A 22,215-nucleotide genomic window follows, 5' to 3' on the forward strand; every position below is an offset into this window, starting at 1 on the left:
CTGACAGTGAGTGGAAGTGCAGCGAACCGAGACAATGTGACCGTCGTTTCCCGACCGGGGCACCTTGTTACGCGAGCAAGTGACTCCGCCACCCGTGCCGTCCGCATCATGGAACATTTTCCCCAATCGCATATCAGATTAATGACACCGCGACCGTCGATTTTTCACGTGTCATGCAAGGTCATGGCGTGGCCCGTCCCATGGGACGTTTTTCTCTTCCTTGTCCGGGAAGTGTCGTGCCTCAGGCGGAAGTAAAATCCACTGATGGTGGGCTCGAAGCCGCTACGTCCGTCGCTGATACACCGAGATTGGCAGCCTGGTCATGCCACTGGACTGGTCGCGTTCGATCCAATGCTGGCATACTTGGCACAGATGCCTGAATCGACAGGTACCCTATGAACTCCGACCTTTCTGGCGGTGTGCAAACTGCCTAGTTTTCCACATCGACCGCATTATGTCGTTTGGCGTGGGCGGCGGTGTGCAAACTGCCTATTTTTCGACATCGACTGCAGCATGTCGTTTGGCGGTGGTGGTAGCGTGCAAACTGCCTATTTTTCTGCATCGACTGCATCGATTACCAGACAGCTTGTTTCGCTGAAACTCACACGAACGGAGGCACGCCGAGCACGAACGATGTGATCACGCCGCGCGTTTTGTCAGACAACTCCGTGAAGAAGGCCTCCATGCAATGTGGTCCGACCTCCGCCAGGTCACTCCACCCAAACGCCCAGCTAGTATCATGTCCCAGCGCTCTCCCAGACAAGATGAACGAGTACCATTTGAATACAGGTCTCGGCACAACGGTGAGCGCATCCACATCGATGACCAAACTGCCTGCCATTTTACCGCGCGTGCTGGTCTCCCGTCTAAATGATGACCTGTGGCCTTGGATATAATATCTGGTATTGCCGGCATGAATGTCTCACCAGTGGCATCTGTGTCAGCTTAAACACGCTCAAGCTCGTCAAACGAGATAGCACATGTTATTTTGTATATCGTTTCCAGCAGTATCATGCATGCACTAGCAAACTGGCAGCATGCGTATGTGACTGTAATACTGGAGAAACCTGACGCGGAGAAACCCACCGACGTCAGACCCATCACAATGTCGCCTGTCATCATGAGGCTGCTGGAGCGCATATTCCGAATGAAGCTCACGTCATTTTTCAGTGAGCATGATCTATTTACCTATGCTAAATACGGCTACCGCTACTGCAGATCAACCAAAACCGCTGTGATGGTGATAACCGACAAAATGCAGCGGGCGTTAAAGTAGCGTTAAATGTAGCGGGCGTTAAATTAAAATGCTTGAAATATGCTGAATGCATCGAAACGCTTAGATGCTATCCTTCACACACACTTTTGGGAGAAACTACGCCTCTACAAAGTAAATGCGGTTTGGTTGGAAAACCAATTACCAAGGCACGACGAACAGGCACAGGTAAGCACAACAACGATAACATCACCTTTCTCACTTCTGGGTTTTTTGGGGTCGATCCCGAAGCTGCCTCCCTAACACACTGTTTGCAAGCGAGATGAGCCTACAACTAAACGTGTCTCAGGGTATCGTACTTCAATGCGCTGATGGTATGCAGCTTTGAGCCTGTGGAAGAAAGCATGGCGGAGATAGTTTAGTCTCTGCGCTGGAACTCTTTTGCTGAATTACATAGCTGGTTTTGCGTCGACGCTTTGAGGTTTAACACCTCTAAGACACGTTTATCAGCTTTTAGAGCGTCGCTCATGGTACGCGGCACACCAGTTTTAAGTGAGGTCCGGCACAAATATTATGTATTGATCCCAGAGGACCAAAAAATTCGACTTGATCGCGGATAAAAACCCTGACTTTCAAATGCAATGTGGATTCTTTTGTAATAGAATCCGCCGGCATTTTATTTGTGTTGCCCCACGTCCGACACGGAATTGCCAGCACGTGATCAGGCCTAACGTTACGTAGATGCTCGTTTCTGTGCTCCGCCATTGTATAAGCATTTATCGAGCCACGGTCGCACACATAACTGTATCGCATTGCAAAACAAGAGGTTTCATTTCTGTGCAAGAGTGATCAGCGGTAGACGAGCATATGACGACATTTCTGATGACCTACGACAGCTTCGCCGGCTGACTACAAAAAACTTGACATATATCACCATCTGAGTGCTGTCCATCGAGAGCAGGCCTTCCCAGAGCACTTTCAGAGAATCTTATTAAAGACGAACGGGATCATTTGCTCGTACTGCACAGATGTTGCGTCTTCTAAGAACACCACCAGTGATCGGCAGATACGGCTCCTGCATGGTAGTGTGCGCAGATATAACTTACTTCGCCGCTGATGCGGCGTCACTCGATATCTGTGATGCATTTTGTCCGGGTCGTATACTTTTTTTGTAAGCTGAACAGGGGTGAACGGAATACAGGCCAGACTGTACAAACTGTTTTAATAGTTAAAATGCGCAGTTGTGTAAGCAAGTGCTTGTAAGAGAATATGCCAGTGTGATATCGTCTTTATCGCTATGCGCGATAGCATCCTCAATTTAACAGTTTCAATCAGTTCAACTCATAACGGGACGATAAATAACACAAGGAGTGAAATGAGATTTGGCCACCTGACCTTTTCTTCTTGTCTTGACTCTCATAGACGACGCGAATGATTTGATCCAGTCAGCTGAGATCGGTCTATCTAGTGGTGCATATTAAATCCCGTTGCCGGTAGGAAAAATCCATGATTTAAGGATTCATGCATAGATTGAATTGTGCCAGAAGGAAACATTGAAAAAAGACGGCGACTACAATTTGCTTATATTTGAAAATGGGCCAACGCAAAAGGACTGGAACACTTTCAAGGTTGATGGTGGCTGCAGCACTGAAGTTTGCAGTGCATTAGTGAATGTACTTACGTATGCCTAGTTAAAATATTGTGATAAATTGGGTTGCGTTTTCGTGGAATGAAGAGGATTGTCACCGGAAATGTTTTTTGGGGGCGGACCCAATCGGGGCCCATCTGATAAGAATTTTGCGAATCCGGGACCAGTTGCATTTAAAATTGTTATACACGATTCTATTGGATCTTGAATATATTCAAGCCTATTAGATGTGTATCTATCTATCCATATCCACTTCATGTGCGTGTTCTAGTACGTATATGCGATACTGATTACTCTGCTGCAAATGGGGTAGTGCAGAGTGAACGCTACATGGCAAACCATCCCCCAAACTGAATGACAATCAGCCACCTCCGCAAATTTTTGATCTTTCTCATATTTAACTTGGGGGGGGGGGGGGCGGTGGCTCTGCGCCCGGGCGGAGCCGGGGCCCGAGTGACACATTTTGCAGCTCGTGGCACGTGTCGCAGCTCGTGGTACGTGTCGCAGCTTGTGGTACGTGCCGCAGTTTGTGGTACGTGTCTCAGCTCGTGGCACGTGCCGCAGCTTATAGCACGTGTCGCAGCTCGTGGTACGTGCTGACTTACGAGTGCGCGAACCCTTCTGCAGGTGAATTTTCAATAGAGTACAGATTTTTGGCGTTTGTCTGCATCAACAGCGCAAAGCTTGCTTGTCATTAAAGGTCACTTCGTGTCAAGTCTCAGTAAACCTGAAGTGCCATGTGACCAATAGGCCAGCTCGCCGTTCAAATGCAAACATGTTTAGCTGTTGTTTTGTTCGTTAAAGGCCATGAGCCATCTGAGAGAAGTTGCAGAACCTGCTTTCTTCCTATGTATGCACGTTATGCTGACAGTGTCACAGCTACCCAAGAGGCCAGTTTAGAAAATGTTCATCCTCAGAGGATTAGGCAAACAATATTCCGGAGTATCGGCCTGACACGGACAACGTCACGCCACAGCCGTCCGTGGCTGGTGTCTTGCAGGCCCTCTCGGGAAGACGTGGATGGCAGCGATGGAGCTCAACCTGATGGCGTCTGCCATTAAAGGACGCGTCCCACATTTGTGTGTAGGTTTGAACTGAAAAAGCCATCTTGAAGACCTTTCGGCGCTGTTCACAATCCTGTCCTTCTTAAGACTTAAACCCCCCTAGTTTCTGAGCTATACGTCCGCGAAAATCGGGACAGGTATGTTGGGGAGAATATTTCAAAGGTCTTGGCACTCATGACGTCACAATAAGGTCATTCAAACCTTGCCATTCCATAAGCCGTGCGACGATCAAGGCCGAGAAAGATATAATTTTGGGAGCGTTCATATCTGACGTTCGTGAGCGTGAATTCCAGATTAACGGCCGTCCATTGGCTATCAGTCAATGCTGTGCGAAGTTCAATGGTATAATCAAACCATGACGCATTGAGGATCACCTTAGCTAAGCAGATAACTGAGCTGTCTAGAGCAGTCTTTTCCACTTAAAAATTATACCAGCATATATTGGTACTCTTATCATTGGTTATAAGTGAACTTGATTTTTCATATCCGATGCATGCTTCATTATCTTCAAACCTGAAACATTTCCTGATCCTGAAAACATTCCTCAATCCCTGAGTCCCTGAATTATTTCAGACGACATGCGCCCAAAGTACACGGATCATAGTGCTTATTACAAGCACCATGCTCACAGTATTCACAGTGCTCGATCTCTGCTCGCTGCCTAACCCTGTCAAGCCTGCCAAAGCATGATGTGCAGTCAAAGACCGCACCGTTAACAAAAAAACCCTTCCGAGCGAATAGCCGTGGATCTGACAATAAACTGCGCCGGAGGAGGCGCTCAATCATTTCCAGCCCGCTATATCTTGCCCCAGGAATCAGACAGCTTCGGCGACGCCAGTTCGAGAACAGGCTGCCAGTGATTCACTCGCGGCAAGTACGAGGAAGGATGCTATTAGATCTGTGAGTGGGCCGCAGAGGGATGGGCAGAGCGGTCCAGTGGACACGCCGGCAGACGCCATCACACGCGCCACCGACGGCACATGTACAATCCGTGCCCTGAAGCTGGCTCCACGCTGCGAATGCGGGGAACGGAGGACGCGGTAGGCGTGTGTTAAGACAAACCGTGCGCACACTGGGCGCGATTGGCGCATGTCGTACACAGTCCCCGACCTAATTTAGGGGCGTGCGTGTTGTGCTTCGCACAAGCTATGTATCTGAAAAGTGTGAAAATCGAACATTAGATGTTTCCGCCGCTCTCTGGACTAACGTGGCAGTTGTAGCAGTGGCTGATCGTGGCCGTGCTCCGACTAATCCATTCGGCCTTGTTTTCTAAGTGAAAACCGGGTGATGGGCGTCTCGGAACACTTCATGTGTTAGCCCAGTCTTTCTTAATTGCAAGAAACGCCAGAAACAGACAAACGTTATGCTACCCTTCATTTGCGACAAGTTCTGGCTGGTGAGCCTTCCCCAATGTGTTATAGGTGCGGTGAGCAACTGAACGCCGGCCATTTTTTTCTTTTTTGACGTGAATGAAATACAGTAAGAGTTGCACGCTTTCCGGCACATACAACTTCTCAACGCATTTTTAGCCAGCGTTAAGTTCAGCGTGAATTACAGACATCCAGCGAAATTGTCAAAATAACGTCAATAACGTCGTGCAGCTGTTTCCGTGCATGAAGGCCTTGATTTGTATTTCCACCGTGGTTTCTTTTTCTAGACTGATGCGTCTAAAGGTTATGGCATTGTTTGATCAACTGCATGGTCTGACTCTTTCTTGAGGATGCAAAATGACCGACATAGTTGGCGTGCCATTACACCAGAGATAATAATAACAACTTTGCATAAGTTAGAAGGCCTTTCATGTTTTATGCAGGAACCATTGGCACGACCTTTGTAAGAGACCAGAAAACCGACGCCAGCCTGTTGCGGAGAGAACAAAGAAGCCACCGGCTTTCCAGGACATCCCAGGTCAATCCCCATCCATCACCGAGACAACTACGAGTTTCAAGACATTCCTTGGAGTTGGGCATTCGCACAAATTTGGGCGATACGTCACCCGAGACCCTAACCACTGGGGAGCGTTATGAATTTAGCCGCAGAACTGCCTCTTGACAGAAACTCGAGACCATTTCCCTGCAGCGGAAGCACGGACCCACAATCAGTGTCGGGTAACATGTTGCAGATGTCACGCACCATGTGAGAGGCAGCAATTGCCTCGAGCCCCAACACGGACACTGCACTGTCTCATGATGGGGCATGAAATCACATTCGCTTCGTGACTACCCACGGGAAAGTCGTCCCAAAGGCTTTCCGCGCGGGCTCCATTTGTGATCTTTTGCCCTTTCCTAGTTGCAAGGAGGACAAATATGTCGTCTCGGAAACTCAGAACCGTGCTCAGTCCCTGCGCTGACAATTATTCCAAGCCGTTGATTCCACATCAGTTCCTGAACCGTTAATGACCAGGCGCGCAGGGCTTGGAGCTCTTCACCGACATCGCCACGGCGTGGGCAGGGTAGGGGAAGACTCTCTCGTGGGTAGGGGAAGACTCTCTCGTGGGTAGGGGAAGACCCTCTCGTGGGTAGGGGTAGCCCCTCTCGTGGCAAGGGTAGCCGCCTCTCTGAGTAGGCGCTGTTCAGCTGGGGGAGTCCAGAACCAGCGCGGACTACTGACGACCTGTGCCAGGAGCCCGCGACAGGCTCCGCAGGTAGGAGTCGAGAGCGTATTCACATAGTGACACCAGGCGGCACGCGCCCGTCTCTTACTAAATTTAAAACGTGTGTCAGTATCTGCACGACCAAATGTTGACACTAGAAAGTTCGGTGTATGTGCTCAGCTCAGGAAAATACGCGTAGGAATAAGTAAAGCAAAAGCATGCGTTGTTGTTTTATGCCATGCAGCAAATTTTGCACGACTGAGACGCGCTTAGATAGTGTTGAGTGAAAAACATAAGTTGTACCCCTCTCTATTGAAAAATTCTGCGTACACTAAAAAGCAACAACCAAAATCGCATGCTGTGTTTAAAGTTGAAACATTACAGGAACCTTTTCAAGGTTTGAAGATGCAACGTCAGCCGCCTTCTTGGCGACATTGTTTCTTGTTCTATCTATCATGACTTCATATTTGAACTAAACGTTTGGCGAAGATGAGCCTTTTGTCTTCACGTTATCAAATCGACATCGCGATGTGTGCAGACTGGCGCAAAAGTTCTGCGCTCCCAGGCCAGGACGTTCTCATTTATGCTTTTACGCAGAGGCGAAAAAGCGTCCACCCGCCCACGAACGCGGGAGATTCATATTATCGCCTGTTGTTCATGGAAGGATACTGAACTGCTTTAATCGTTCAAAGCTGTATTTAGCACATTCTTTTGTGAAATGGTGACTGTGATGAATTTCCGGGCGTCACACCACCGGAAGAGAAAATATGTTTTCATGGCCTAAACCCTTTTTAGCGCTACCGTGTGGGAAGACAGTTTGTGGACGATTTGTGGGCACATTCTACTGTCTCACAACTTTACGAGGGGTTATTTTAGTTTAGTGTTCAATATGCTCCTCGTCCTTACTGCGCTGTCTCCTCAGCGTGAAAAATGACTGCTCACTGTAGATCACATGGCCCGTATATGACGTCATGTAACCGTCACGCTGAGTTTGCGCGTCAGCTTTATTTATGGGAGAAACAATATAAGTAACTTAATTCATTGACAAAACTTTGAATATCCTATGTAATAACGACAAATGGTATGTTGCAGCTATGTTGATAGGTACAAGGAGGCAGCCGCAGTAGCCAAAAACTCACGGTCCGCTTCGTACGTTCACCAGCTGATCAGCTCAACTCGAACTAGACTTGAAGATTTGCTGTGAAGCTTCGATCGCAAAACCTATCGAGTTATGTTGCGCCACGTTCGGTGTTATTCGAACACCAGCTCGTAATACCAGCATAACTTTCACTGACTTCCTGTCAAAGACAACAATTAAACTAAAGGCAAACTGGCCTGGGCGAACGACCATCGCACAATCTATGGTCCACTGGACAGGTGTTAACTCGTGCGTCATTGTTGTTCAATGCTGAAATGAACGGAGACTTTCCCTTTTCCGCTTCATTTTTGTTTCCATAAAACCTTTACCATATGTGAACAACCAACCACCTGGTTATTTATTTATTTCGAATGAAACATCGTGCAGTGCTAATGCAATCCCCGCGCACGCGACCACAAGAACAATTTGTATTACGTCCTCGCGACTGATTGCTGTTATTCAAGGCAAGCAGTTCCGGGTACACTGAAGCTGCTATTTCCATTATGAGCGACAACTATTGGGTTATCAACAACCACAAGAACGTTTGCGAAGCCGAATAGTCATCTGCAAACGACTGCAGCTTGACAATATGTCCTTCACACACCAAGCAGTTCCGGTCCAAATCAAGCCAGCGCACATCAACGCCTGCTGTACACGTGCGCAGGCGTCGCATGCCGGCAGTGCTCCCCTGGCGCTGGATTGCCTGCTTTGGCCCGCATCGCGTCCCCGAGTGCGCGCGGGTGCTGCGCAAGCTGGTCAGACCCATCCGGGCACGGCGGACCAGACCCATCCGGGCCCGGCAGACCAGACTCGCCCGAGGCCAGACCCGGGCCCGGTGGACCAGATCCGCTCGGGGCCAGACCCGGGTCTGACGGGACACTTACCATGAAGCCGATGCCGACGGTGGCGGCGAAGCCCTCCTGCGTGAACTTGCCCGTGTCGAACTGGACGAGCAGCGAGGTCTTGCCGACGCCGCTGTCGCCCACCAGGATCGTCTGTCGGTGGCGAGACTGACCCGGTCACGCCCGGACACTGTGCGCGGGGTCAGGTGAAGCAGGGGCGCCGCGAATATTGGGTCAGTAGGGCAGGGCCGTTGGGCAAATTCTTCTAGAAGCGCCATACCGCTGTATGCGTAGGGAAGGGACACCGTGTGCACTGGGTGGGAGGGGCAGGGCGCCGTGCATACTGGGTCAGAGGGATAGAGACCACAGTGTGTTCTGGGTCAGCGGGGCAGGGACACAGTGTGTTCTTCTGTTCTGGGTCAGCGGGGCAGGGACACAGTGTGCTCTTCCGTTCTGGGTCAGCGGGGCAGGGGCACAGTGTGCTCTCCTGCTCTGGGTCGCCGGGGTAGGGCCACAGTGTACCCGCACTGGATCAGAGGAACCGAGTGAGCACACTGAATCGGCGAGGCAGACGGACATTGCACCGGAACATACCTCAACCTAGTGGAGCACCACCTCAGATGGCCCGGGCATGCAAACACTGCAACATAAATGTGTCCGTTCCTTTCGAAAATAACCTGTTATACCGACCACTGAAAGTCGCCATGAAACATTCCAAGGGCAATTTTGGTGAGAAGCGCTTCGCCCGAGTCATTCTTCAGCGTCCCTTGCAAGGTTAAGGTTCCTATTCATGCTGTTTCATTTGAATGGATGCTCCTGACTGAGGCCTAAAATAAATGACGCAGAGGATGGTGGTGTCAAGTCCTTGGTTCCTTGGCACACAGGGTCAAACCAATCAAACGATCTATTCTTCTCAGGACACGTGCGCACCGCGCCGACTTCGCGCATCCACACCCACAGACAAGGTCGCCGTAATCGGCATATCGAACGGCAGGATGGGCTGCCCACACGTGACGTCACTAAACCCGAGTGCGAACACCACAGGTGGTGCTAACCCGGCAGCGTCTGGGATTTCTCCCTAGCCGCGTCCTTCTGAGTTGTTAACCAAGGCCAGTCTTAACGGAAAAGTTCCCCATTTGAAGATATTGAAGCAAGCATCAGACAAGATGAAATAAGCTCACTCGTAACTATTGGTATACTTTAGTAGAAAAGACTGCTCTACACAGCACAATTTCTTCGCTTAATAACTATCTCCTCAGTGCGTCATTGTTTGATTACGTTATTGCACGTTGCACAACATTGGTCGAGAGCCAGTTGGCGGCCGTTGCATCTGGAAATTGTGTCCAGCCAGATATTAACAACTCGACAGATGTATCTTATATTTTGGTAGTGTACTGCTACATATGTACTTTTATCATTATTACCTATATGTATTTCCTTCGCCTTGACTGACACATGGCCAATAAAATGGCAGGATTTGAATGACGTCATTATGGCGTCATGGATGCCTGAGTGACATTGAAACGGTTTCCCCGAAATAGCCTTCACATCTCTCACGGGCGTGTAACTCAGAAACTAGGAGGATTTACGTCTCAAGAACGGCAAGACTGTGAACTGCGCCGAATAATCTTCAAGATGGCCTTTTCATGTCAAAACAGCATACAAGTATCAAACACTCCCTTTTACCAGAAAATGCATGCACAATAACAGCTATGTGACTGATGACGTCACAAGCGCCGCAATTCTCTACAAAATGTTAAGATTTACGAGTGGCATCGAGGTCTTCAGGCAGCAACAACGGTCAGATAACTTTGTGCCTGACACACAGCAAACCAGCGGATGCTTGCGCTTCGGTACCATGCCACGATATTCAAAGTATTTAAGGGTCAAGATCACGTCAGGTTAAGTCAAGCCCCTCATTATATAACTCTATTCGCTGCTTACGTAAACTAGTCCATAGTTGCGTAAACTACGTATAGCAGTCAATGTGTCGAAGGGTATGCTCGGTGAACCAACTTATTTATCAAAAATGGATCATTGGCCTTTTTTCGATGGATAAATACACTGAAGTTTTTAGCTGCTTTTCTATGTTTACACGAAGTAGAGCAGGATTGTGATCAGCACCAAAAGGTCTTCAAGATGGCCATTTCAGTTCAAAACCCCATGTAAATGTGGAACAATCCCTTTAATGAGCATTTTTCTTCAGTCCATGACTTCACTTAACCTAAATTCTTTAGAATAAATATCAGGCCTGGCAGTCCAAAATCTTGTGGATCGGTACAGAACAGTGAATGCTGGCTGCGCCGTTAACGTTAACTTCGTTGCTGTGTGGAGCAAAGCGGACTCTGAGGACCCTTGATTTAAAGATCCTTCATCACTGGTCACGTTTAGGTACACCAGCTCTGTGAGTGCTGGATACCTAAAAACAGGGCCGCTGCCAGGATCTATGAGTTTGTTTTGTCGCGACTGCGTCAGACACGCCACGGAATGCTTTTAAAAAGTTTCGAAAAGTTTCGGTAGACATGCGTCAGGAATGCCACGTAAAGCTTTTCAAAAGTTTCGGAAAGTTTCGATTTTGAAGTGACCAACACGCAGATAGGAACGCTGTCAGACTTTGTTACATATTGTCGTGTAGTGTACCATTGGGACAGTTGGGCAGCTTCTGTGCAATTCGTCGTCGGGCTTATCTCCACGAAAATCCACGAACCATAAATCTCGAATGTCAAAGATAAGTCTACGGTTGATCTACAACATTACATTTTCCCTCCTTCACATGAAGCTTGGTTTCGTAATGCACTTGATGACACTTAACTAGAAGAAGATCGGAAAGATAGGGACATATGATGAAACATTTACAAAGATCCCACAGACGACGACGAAAGAACACGCCCCTTTCGGTCTATAGATGAAGGAACTACTAAAAGATCACGACCGCAGCACAGTCTACCACTTGCAGCTGCAGGTCTACAACTCATTTGGGCGCCTCTATGGACATGTCTCAAGAAACCACAGGCTTCGGGATTTTGAAAGCGGCGGGAAAAACTTCTGAAGGCTTTTGGTGGTATAGATACGTTATGGATACGTAACGTTTTGTCGCGTTATGGTGCATTTTCTCCATTCACACCTGAACGTTTTTTGAGGACCCTCGGAGAAGTCACTGACAAATAGTAAGAACGCTTTTATCAGGCATCAGCGTGATTGAGCAGCGATTCCAGCGTTTCTGCAAAGAAGGTTTGCTTGCAAATTTTTGTTGGATGTTTCGCAGGATGTCAACTGAGACAAAACATGCTAGGAGGTCCAATGCTCGACCTCTGTATTTCGTAAAGAGGGCCGCAAAAGGACAGAGGCTCAGCATTTTGAGCTTGTCCTTCCAGCTAGCAGCTTCTTTGTGTGCCTTGGTTTTAGGAATGCTGATCAACATCTTCGAATATTATCACTTTACATCCAATCATTTATTGAGTACTTACATTGGAATAAAAATCATATGCATATATGGGAAGCAATGAGACAGTGAGCAGACGGGCCTAATCAGACAGTAAAAATATCGTTTTTAACAAAGTGGATTAAGCCTATGTTATTCGCCTCGGAAATAGGTCTTAAATATAACGCTGCATTCTTGACCACGAATACATAAATCGTGTCGGTGTTGAAAAGTGAAATTAGCCTACAATTCGTCAGCGATAGTGCCACGATACCGTACCTGACACAGCATCATCTTTGTCCTTACAATGTTTCAGATTAATCACATGCTAGGTAATGGAATTATGACAGACTTGTCTGGAATGGTTTGGAAATGTATTCAAAGACGATGAAGTGGTATTTTAAAATCCTTTCTTCAATTGCAGGTAGTGGCAAGCTAACATCCATCGATACGTGTCAAAGTTTTTCCCGGGATGATGCCGTAAACTTATTGTTCTGGCGAAACTAGCCAACAAAAACAGTCCGGGGCTATAGCGTGAGCCATTTCGCGCCCAAAGTTACCCCATATATAATGCACTACACCGCTGAGGGGCATCGCGCCTCTGCCGCACTGCGCGGACCAGGCCACCGCGTCGTCGTTTGTGAACCCCAGACACGCCGCCCACGATGTAGCACTCAATTGGTTAGCTGGTCAGAACGTGGAATTCAAACCATGGCACTTCGAGTGCTATGAGTTCAGAGTACTTAAGCTGGGGCACTGGGTTACAGGCTTTCAATACGCCAGGAGTTGCTGTTTAAACGACGTTTTAATGTGCATTATAGCGTCGTTTAACGTTTGCCAATACGTCAGTATGGCCAACATGGCCAGTGCTTTTCAATATAGCCAATGTATTGGCTATATTAACACTGCTCGAAGTTCCAAGATGGGATTATGATCATTTACGCTCCCTCGTGATCATGAGTGATCACCCATGCTCACTCGTAATCATAAGTCAACCTTCAAACATCGGTTACGGTCAACACAACCAATGCTTGCACTATAACACCGCTTAACCACTACCTCCTAGTATATTGCAGATAGATAACCCGGCATGAAACTCTGAATTAATAATATCGAAAAACCAGGGGCTGATAACCTTTCTTCTTGCATTAAGACCCCGTATACACCGGACGTGGAGACCGTTATACAGCTGTGTTACAACAGTCATTCAAAAACATTGCTGATTCATTCCTGTTCTCGACAAGCCAGGCACATCCTGGCAGCCTCGCTGTAATTTCTGCTTGGCCTGCTGTTCATGACAATACGGTGTCAGGTGCTTCCTCCTTCCTCATGTCGCTCGCTGGCGCACAGAGAAGGCCACGGGTGGCCACGTTCCAGGGATTGCAGCTCCGGAGCTGTTAATGGTCCGCATCCGGAAGAACTCCGTTCCACGGAAGGTAATAGACAACAGCTCCGAGGACTGCCGTCAGCTCCGCCTGTCTAATTTAATGGGCGACCACAGAACATAACGCTTTGCGGACTATGCATAGCCAGAGCAATCACGGGCTCCAAGTCTATAATTGACACACCTGGTAGTGTTACCTAGTCCCGAGAAGTTCACCCGAGCTTCCGGGGGCCACCTGCTTCTCACTGCGGTCTTTCATTTAAAGGTCAGAGAGGACTCCAACTCCCCACGGCCATTAACGATGCCGAGAATTCGGCGGCAGGTGAGAGGGCTTCACAGAGGGGCCGACCCTGTTGGCGGCAGGCGCACCGCTGCATGCCAGCAGGTGCTGGTGGCGCCGTGGCGTGTGACCGGACGGCCCGTCGCTCTCTGCGGCGCATTTTCCGCGCAGCATTGGGGCGTGTCAGCGGCGATCAAGCCCGGATATTGACTGGATATCATTGCTGGGCACAGCACAGCACGAACAAGCGCCAATCAGAGCCCGCCAGCACGCAGCACACGAACAGGGCATTTGCTCGAAATTGTACCACCAGTGCCAACAGCACTATCAGCTCCAGCTTAAGAGATGATTACATTGCTGGTTGAACAGTTGCCCGCGCACACCCTAAGCAGCGCCCGAGGTAAATGAGCAAGTACACCACAGCCATTGGAATTTCATGATTTTTGTATCACAATTTGTTTAATTGTTCACAACGTTTTCTCTCCAAAACCGTACAGAACATCACACGTCTTCACAAGGAGGCACGTTGCAGGCTTCAGGCGTCTGCGTCGACATAAGCCATCATTCATCTGACGAACGAACTACATTTCCGAAAATAAACGATCTGAAACGAATTGCTTTTCGTGAAAGATTGGAGTCTCCAATGGGCACGTGACCAATTTATGGCGTCGCATCCCCATCCACATCCGTTCGATGGATGATCGCCTCGGCGAAGGATCATCCTCCGTTCATTTCGCACACCCGTCCCGCGACAGCCGCCTGCAAGGCCGCCCACGCACCAAGCCCCCGCAACAAGCACGCGTCGCTGCTCCACCGGAAGTGGCTCGTTTCCGGTCGCCCTCATTTCGCCGTCGGCGGCGCTTCGGGTCGAGTGAGCCCCCCCCCCCCCTCCCCCCACCAAGGGAGTGGGGCGAAGTCGTGCGGCGGCCTCGTGGGGCGGCTCTGGTGATCAAAACTCGGCCGCCGCCTCGGTTTGGACGGTCAGGTGACGCCTAACGCGCCTCGCGTTCTTGGAAGCTATTGAAATTGATAGCGCTGCACTGTGAAGCCCGGCTCCAGGGCGTTTTTGGAACCTTCTGCGAAACCAATCAACCGACCAGTCACGGTGCCACCACTCTCGCACTGGTGCGGGCTCACGCCAGCGAAGAATTGACAACGGAAGGGAGAGGGATAAGCAGTTACCCACCCCTTCCCTTACTATCCAGGAACAGAGAAGATATAAGGAACAGAGAAGAAGGGAGCGCAGTAAGCGCTATTAAATAGCTTCTGAAATTGCTAGAATTCTCACTTCTCCAAAATACACCATTGAAATAAATGGCGCCATGATCATATTGGATTATCTGTCTTCTTTCCAATTTGCATCCAATTAATTAGCCTCCAAATCACCTCTGTCGTTCCTGTCGGTTAATAACCGAACGATTTGGTAAACAATGTGACTCTGTTCAACATATCAGCATATATTGGTGGCTCATTTTCCAGACTAATCAGCTCTCCGGCAAGTCGAATTTTGAGTTCAATCTAAGCTCGGAACGGGAACGGGAAGCTCGGTTTGGGGAGTGATCTACAACGAGCTTCTGGGGTCGATATGTTTAAAAAAGCAGGCTTGTGCGTAACATAAGTAAAATGGGCACAGTAAGTCATTAGTTATACTCAGTTAACGACCTTCAATATACCAGGAGGTTTAGGTTAAACGACATTGCAGTACGAACTATTATATTGACGGTACCTAATATTTCGAGACGCACTGCTTCTCAAGAGAAAAAAGGGTTCAGAAAAGTTCAGCAAAATATCACGCTTGAAAATAAGACACATGAAGACAGAAAATGCTCCCGACCTATGCAGTCACGGACACTTTTAAAACATGTCAAAAAGATGAATAATACAAACCGCCAACACTTCTTACGTCGAGTCGACCTGTGCGACCTAGGAAGATATAAAATTGGTAAAGAGGCCGCACTGTCTGCAGTTCTCAGGAACACAATGCATCCTTCAACACGTCCCAGTTTGTAGTGCAAAATTATTTATACGAAAGAAACACCTTTCAGCTCCTGGTTTTTTGTGTTGTTTTTTTTTTAGCTAAAACGCATATTTCACCATATCTTAGCCCCAGATGGCCTCGTACAACATATCTAGGTCACTGACCTGACATGATGTGGAACCAAAAATTTCGCAGTTCCTTTGTAATCTACACAAGAGAAGATAACAAAAGTACTAGGAGACAAGCTCGCATCGTCCAATAACCATCGAAAACGTCACTGGGGAGGAAGAGAGGAGGGGCATATATGTGCCGTCCCACGTTCAGCGAAATGATTAAAAAAAACACTTGGCTTTTTTGGCATATTGCTGGCATTCGGGTGTGTGATGGCTTGCGGATGGTATTGGTGCGGAGCTTCCCCCGGCCCGTGTGCAGAGCTGTTCTGGAGAAGATCTTCGGAAAATGGACATGCTGTAGAAAAACCGCTTCAAGGAAAAGCTCGTTATACAGAAGAGCACTCTTAAACAATCTGCTGAAATGACGAGACTTTTTGTGGAAGGGCTTTTCTTGGGCGTGCTTTTATGGAGGAAATGTATTCAGAACAGTCTGAGGAAGGATGTCCTGCAGGGATGCTCTCCTGCGATTTGTCTGACTCGTACCGACTGGGCTGAAGCCTCGAATAAACATCCCATACCGCGCATCTGTTCAGCAATAGTGACATCTCATTCAAGCTGCTCTTCAGAAGAGCCGCCTTCCCGCAGAGCTAACTAACTCAGCCGCCCTCCCGCAGAGCTATCTCACTCCGCCGCTCTCCTGCCAATCTATTTGCCTCCTACCTGTGGCTCCCTCACACCAACAGCGTCGCCCTTCCCTCCCGGTGGAGCAGGGCCACGACCCCGTCCACTGGTCGGCCCATCGTCAGGAAACCTGAGCACGCCAGCCGCCCGTTGCTGCGGAGATCAGTCCGTGTATCATGAGAAGAGCGGACGAGTTCCCCCGAGGAGACCTGCTCATGTCTCCTGGCGAGACAGACCGATCGCACCTGAGGAGACTGGTCAGTGTCTCCTGGATGGACCGCCCGATCTCTCCCGAGGAGACCGGTCCGAATCTCCTGAGGAGACCAGTCGCTCCCGAGGAGACCGGGTGATCCCCCTTAGGAGACTGGCCGATCTTTCCTGAGGAGACCAGCCGGTCTCTCCCGAGGGGACCAGTCAGTGCCTCCTGGATACACCAGCCGGTATCTCCCGAGGGGACTAGTCAGTGCCTCCTGGACACACCAACCGGTCTCTCCCGAGGGGACCAGTCAGTGCCTCCTGGACACACCAACCGGTCTCTCCCGAGGGGACCAGTCAGTGCCTCCTGGACACACCAACCGGTCTCTCCCGAGGGGACTAGTCAGTGCCTCCCGGACACACCAACCGGTCGTTCCTGCGGAGACAGACCGCGTCGGCCTGTCCAGCCGGCCCCGGCTGGACAACCTGGCAAAGCGCAGCTCTGTGCGTTGCCTGGGCGCCGAGATCAGCCGGAGAACGACGGCCCGATAGTTGACCACCCAGTCCAGCCCCGCTTTTGCCGATAGCCGGAATAACGCTCCGGCTTAGCCTGAAACGTCCACCGTCGGTGGGCGCGTGGGGCTCTGGCGCTTCCGTCGGGTCACGTTGGTAGGGGTGACGGGTGGTGGAGCACCGCGACCGACAGTGCCTGCCGGAGCACACTGAGTTGTAGCGCAGTCATTCGGCGCCGTTCAGGAAACGGTGACACGTTCATGTCAGCCCACGCGGGGGTCACCGCCACAGATCGTGGTGAAAGTAGCGCGCGCATGAATGATGCATGCGCATCACGCTGGTCCGACAGGCAGCTAAGTGATCGTTCAGCAGCTAATTTTAGCGCTGTTGATGAAGGAATAGCACATTATTAATGCAGGTCGTCACGAGCCAAGAAAGCAATGGATATAACCTCTAAACGTTCATAATTCTGCCCATTCAGAATTCACCACGCTGTTGTCTTTGTGCTTGCGTTGCATGCTTAAAGTTATATGTCATGCCTAAAGTAGATGTCATGCTGTTAGATCCTAAAACAACAAACGACGCAGCTTATATACGTGGGAGCACAGATTCGCGCGCGTGTCCATCCCCAAAAGCGCACACTCACGTGCCCCTGCAGGACGTAATATGTGGCAACCACGCTCGGCGGCAAGATCATGACCAATTCGCTAGCGCGGGCGATGAAGGCGGAAATAGCCCAGCTATTGGCGGCGCCGAGGTATGTCAATAAGTCCCACCGCTGCGGTACGCCGCACAGGCTTATCGCGTCAGCGCTGGTCTGTTGCCGACGGCAGGTCGCAGCGTGCTTACGGGTGCTGCACCTTCGTCCGGACCGTGCAGGTTGGCTGAGCACTGACGGGGCTCAGCGCTGTCCGCAGGCTTGGAATGCAGCTCACGTGGCATAGGGTCCCTATTCTCCGATGGGGAGATGCGTAAATGTCATATCTATCAGCGAGGAATTGCCTGAGCTTTCAGACGTCATCTGAACGCTCTAATGCTGACTGTCCTTGCGCCTGTCAGCTCTGCTTCGTCCTTGTGTGGGAAGAAAGACATTGCTAACAACACATGCTTGCGTTCGTGTCGAGAAGCCTGACAAATGTATTTGTGACCGTGTCAACGAACGACAAAACAACTCGTCGGAAGTCTGGGATAAAGCAGAAATGCTTCGCGGTCTGCTTTACGAGAGCGAGACTCCAGCCTTTGGCGCCTGTCTGTGGTCCGCCTGACCGCGCCTGTGGCGCCTGTCTGTGGTCCGTCTGACCGCGACTGTGACACCTATCTGTGGTCCACCTGACGTGTCGACAAAGCAACTCGTCAGATGTCTGAGACAACGCAGAAATGCTTCGCGGTCTGCTTTACGAGAGCGAGACTCCAGCCTGTGGCGCCTGTCTGTGGTCTGCCTGACCGCGCCTGTGACACCTGTCTGTGGTCCGCCTGACCCCGCCTGTGACGTCTGCCTGTGGTTCGTCTGACCGCGCCTCTGACGCCGACGAATTGCTGTGCTGGACCGTTGGCATTTGCGCGAAAGCCGCCACCATCAGCGGCGCCATGAAGCGGAAAGCCGACTGGTTTGCTGCCCGGCCAGCGAGGTTCGGCGGCGACCGCGTCTTCGATCGACCCACATACAGAGCTCGAGTGACGGGAGGAGGCTACGGGGCCCTGCATCTCACCCGGAGGTCAGGCTGGAGGTCAGAACTGTCTTACACAGCGATCCGCCACTGGCCGCGGCTGTGATCTCCGATACTTTATTTTGCAATATTTATTTATGTGGGACTCTCGCAATATTTATTTATTTACATTACTATTGCAATACGTTCGCATCTGTTGCGAGATCTGCTTTGGGTGGATCTACAGAGGGCTCGCTCGGTGCGTAGTGACACCTTCCTGACAGTCCACACAGCTGACTGTTTCATGCACGCACCGTCATAGCATCTCCAACACAGCCCCACTTCGTCCATCACCAAAAATCAATCAAGCATTGCATATTCACGACCACATGTAATTTGCGACGCTGTCACAACGAAAACCGTGCGCGCACTGACCTTGTGGATGACGTCATCGACCTCGGAGCCGACGCTGATCCTAATGGCGGAGGAGTGCGTTTTCGATGAGTCTTGACCGCCACCGCCGCTGGTGGCACTGCTGTTGCGCTCCGAGCGGCTGTTGGCGGAGCTGGCGCCACCTGTTGACGACCCGCCGCACTGCTCCGGTTCGAACACGTCATCGTCCAGCAGCGAATCCTCGGTCTCAATGCGCCGCGTCATGTCCGCGCTCGCACCTGATTGGTTCCACTCTTCAGGCCTCCAGGGCTCGAAGTAATAAAGGGGCCTGGAGAATGCGGGCGACCTGAAAAGAGTGATGCGACTAGTCAATATATATTTTCACATAAAATTAGATACATTGAAACCCGCAGGAGCATTACGGCGCTACGAATTTCACACGTTTAAGTGACGAACGATCCAATTGCAAATACACTCAACCTGCATTCCAATGTTGCAATGGCCACTATTCACAGGAGAGATTTTCCCACACCGCGATTTGTGAGATGGTCCGGTACTTGTCTGGTACGTGACCAGGGGTGCCTTCATGCCACAAATTATGGTGTCATCAGTGATGATAGTGCGTAATTGTGGCAACTGCGAGACCTCCACATGGCTTTCGCAGTTGCTATTTATATTAATGTACGACACGTTGGCGCAACAAGTGGAGAAGATCCCCACAATCGTTGCCATCATTATCACGTTCTGTCGTTGGTCATGCCAATACTTCCAACATGTGAGTGATCTTGGCGAGTAAATAACACATTACCAAAATAAACTCTATCACCAGGTATCCGCCCAACATATCTTGCTAATCACCTCCAAACATTGTTCTGTGAATAAGTGCTGCACTATTATGGTCGTGCTAGTAGTTCCGCACAGAGCTTGGAGGGCAACCGCCCACACTTATTAAAGTAATGTAAACGAAAGCCCCTCTGTCGGGAGGGAGGAGGGATTAACCCCTAACAGTCAATGCAGATGCGCTAATCACCACGCGACCGGCACTCTATCATCTATGTATACATAAATGCATATGCAGGATATATATATATATATATATATATATATATATATATATATATATATATGCATTTATGTATACATAGATGATAGAGTGCCGGTCGCGTGGTGATTAGCGCATCTGCATTGACTGTTATTGTATATATATATATATATATATATATATATATATATATATATATATATACTGCATATATATTGTACCATCATACTAAGATCAATCGGATAGCACCAATTTTGGATACCTAGAAGATTATTATTGTGGAAGCCACAGGGTTCCTGTCGTAGTGAAGCAGTTTTGAGGACTTTTCGGATACTTTGCATGGTTGCAACTTTGTCGATCATTAGAAATATGCCAATTTAACCCCGACTCAGCGCTACTGCTTGCCGTTTAAATGATAGCGATAGGACAATTTGAATCTGAGCTAACAGGGATAAAACAACAACCCCAGCCAATCACTGTCGGCGAGAATAAAACACCACCACGACAAATCTAAAAGCACTGGGCTAATCCGCATTGATCAATGCCTCGCCAAATAGCTGACATCGACAACCGGCGTCCCAGGCGGCATCGGGTTAATCTCCGCCTCTAAAGGCCGCTTGGAAGCGCTGGCGTTGCGCTCGGAAAATGCCTCGACGAGAGCCCCGCGCGGCCTCGTCCAATGCCTTAACATGATGCAGTCTAAATTGAGCGAGGCCGAGGCGTCGGACCCCAAATGAACCTCGCCTTCAGCGAGATTTCTTTTGTAGCTGGGATGAAATGATGCCGTAACTTTATTTCAGCAACGTACGGCGCAGAATGAGTCTTCGGAGCGCCTCAGACAGCCGCGCCGGGCCGGTTACATGGATCGCAGAGCACGAAGGAACGCAGGCAGGCGCAAGCCATACATGCACAAGTTCAACTATGCATGTACCTGACAATAAAAACTGTCCCACTCCGTAAAGAAGGTGCAAAACTTCACCGTCTGGCCCAGAAAGTCTTTCCGGAACGTGACAAGAATTACATTCTTTAGAAACGGAGCTTCAGTTTGCTACAAGCGACACAGGCATTTTTTTTGTCGAAGTTTGATATGAATACTGCTGGGAACGAAATGCGATCAGTAGGGTGTTTCGAGAAAGCGGTCCAAGTTTGTGCGCCAAAGTTCATTCGACACAGTGCATGCAGTGCTGCCAGAGGTGAAGCTATGTGACCATCTTGGTACGCGTTAGGAAAAAACCAAAAGCCAGTCAGAAAAATTGCATCGTAATGGAACGAGTAGCCAATGGTGGCTGTTAGGAAAACTCACTGAACACACACTTCCAACACTTCAATTCCCTGGCCAGCTCTCACTGTCCTCGGGAGGGATGTCGGAACGTTCGGGAGAACCGCCCGCGTTTCCCTGGCCAGCTCTCACTGTCCTCGGGAGGGATGTCGGAACGTTCGGGAGAACCGCCCGCGTTTCCCTGGCCAGCACTCACTGTCCTCGGGGGGGATGTCTGAACGTTCGGGAGAACCGCCCGCGTTTCCCTGGCCAGCACTCACTGCCCTCGGGAGGGACGCCCGGACGTTCGGGAGAACCGCCCGCGTTTCCCTGGCCAGCACTCACTGTCCTCGGGGGGGATGTCGGAACGTTCGGGAGAACCGCCCGCGTGCCACTACAAAATGTCCGACCGCCGCCGGCCGCCGGCCGCCTGCTACTGCGCAAAATGTCTGACCGCCGCCGGCCTCCTAAAACACTGCTTGACTGTCAAAGAAAATCTACTACTAAACGAAAATTCCAAACAGTGACGTTCGAATGTGTGCCTCGATGGTAAGCAGGCCACTTAAAGTGAAGCAGGTATTTGATAAAAACGACGCACTGGTGGCTGTTCTTGCTCTGAGCATCTAGCATGTTTCAAAAACGTTCGTTCTGGCACAGCTTAACCTCACAGCAATCACAGTGGTCAAACTTCCTTCAACGAAATCTGGTGCGATTTCGCAGGCTTGTCCCCGCAGTCATAACACGTTCACAGACAGTCTTGTAGTAAGAAGTCGTTCACGGTACGCCAGGCTGGCTGAGTCTAAACCATTCGAG

The 22,215-nt window shown here is 49.8% G+C and overlaps 1 protein-coding gene across 1 annotated transcript in view; it reads right to left on the reverse strand.

The window, feature by feature from the left end:
* Positions 1-22,215, reverse strand: part of LOC119095682 (ras-related protein Rab-37) — a 61,195-nt gene that overhangs the window by 33,928 nt on the left and 5,052 nt on the right. Inside the window, exons 2-3 of the mRNA XM_037218537.1 lie at positions 19,145-19,448; positions 8,541-8,651 (exon numbers count right to left, since the gene is read on the reverse strand). Of these exons, the coding sequence (XP_037074432.1) occupies positions 8,541-8,651; positions 19,145-19,366 (333 nt within the window). The 5' untranslated portion in view covers positions 19,367-19,448. The remainder of the gene's footprint in view (positions 1-8,540; positions 8,652-19,144; positions 19,449-22,215) is intronic.

Source organism: Pollicipes pollicipes, unplaced genomic scaffold (assembly GCF_011947565.3).
Source record: "Pollicipes pollicipes isolate AB1234 unplaced genomic scaffold, Ppol_2.1 Scaffold_4219;HRSCAF=4965_pilon_pilon_pilon, whole genome shotgun sequence".
NCBI lineage: Eukaryota > Metazoa > Arthropoda > Thecostraca > Pollicipedomorpha > Pollicipedidae > Pollicipes > Pollicipes pollicipes.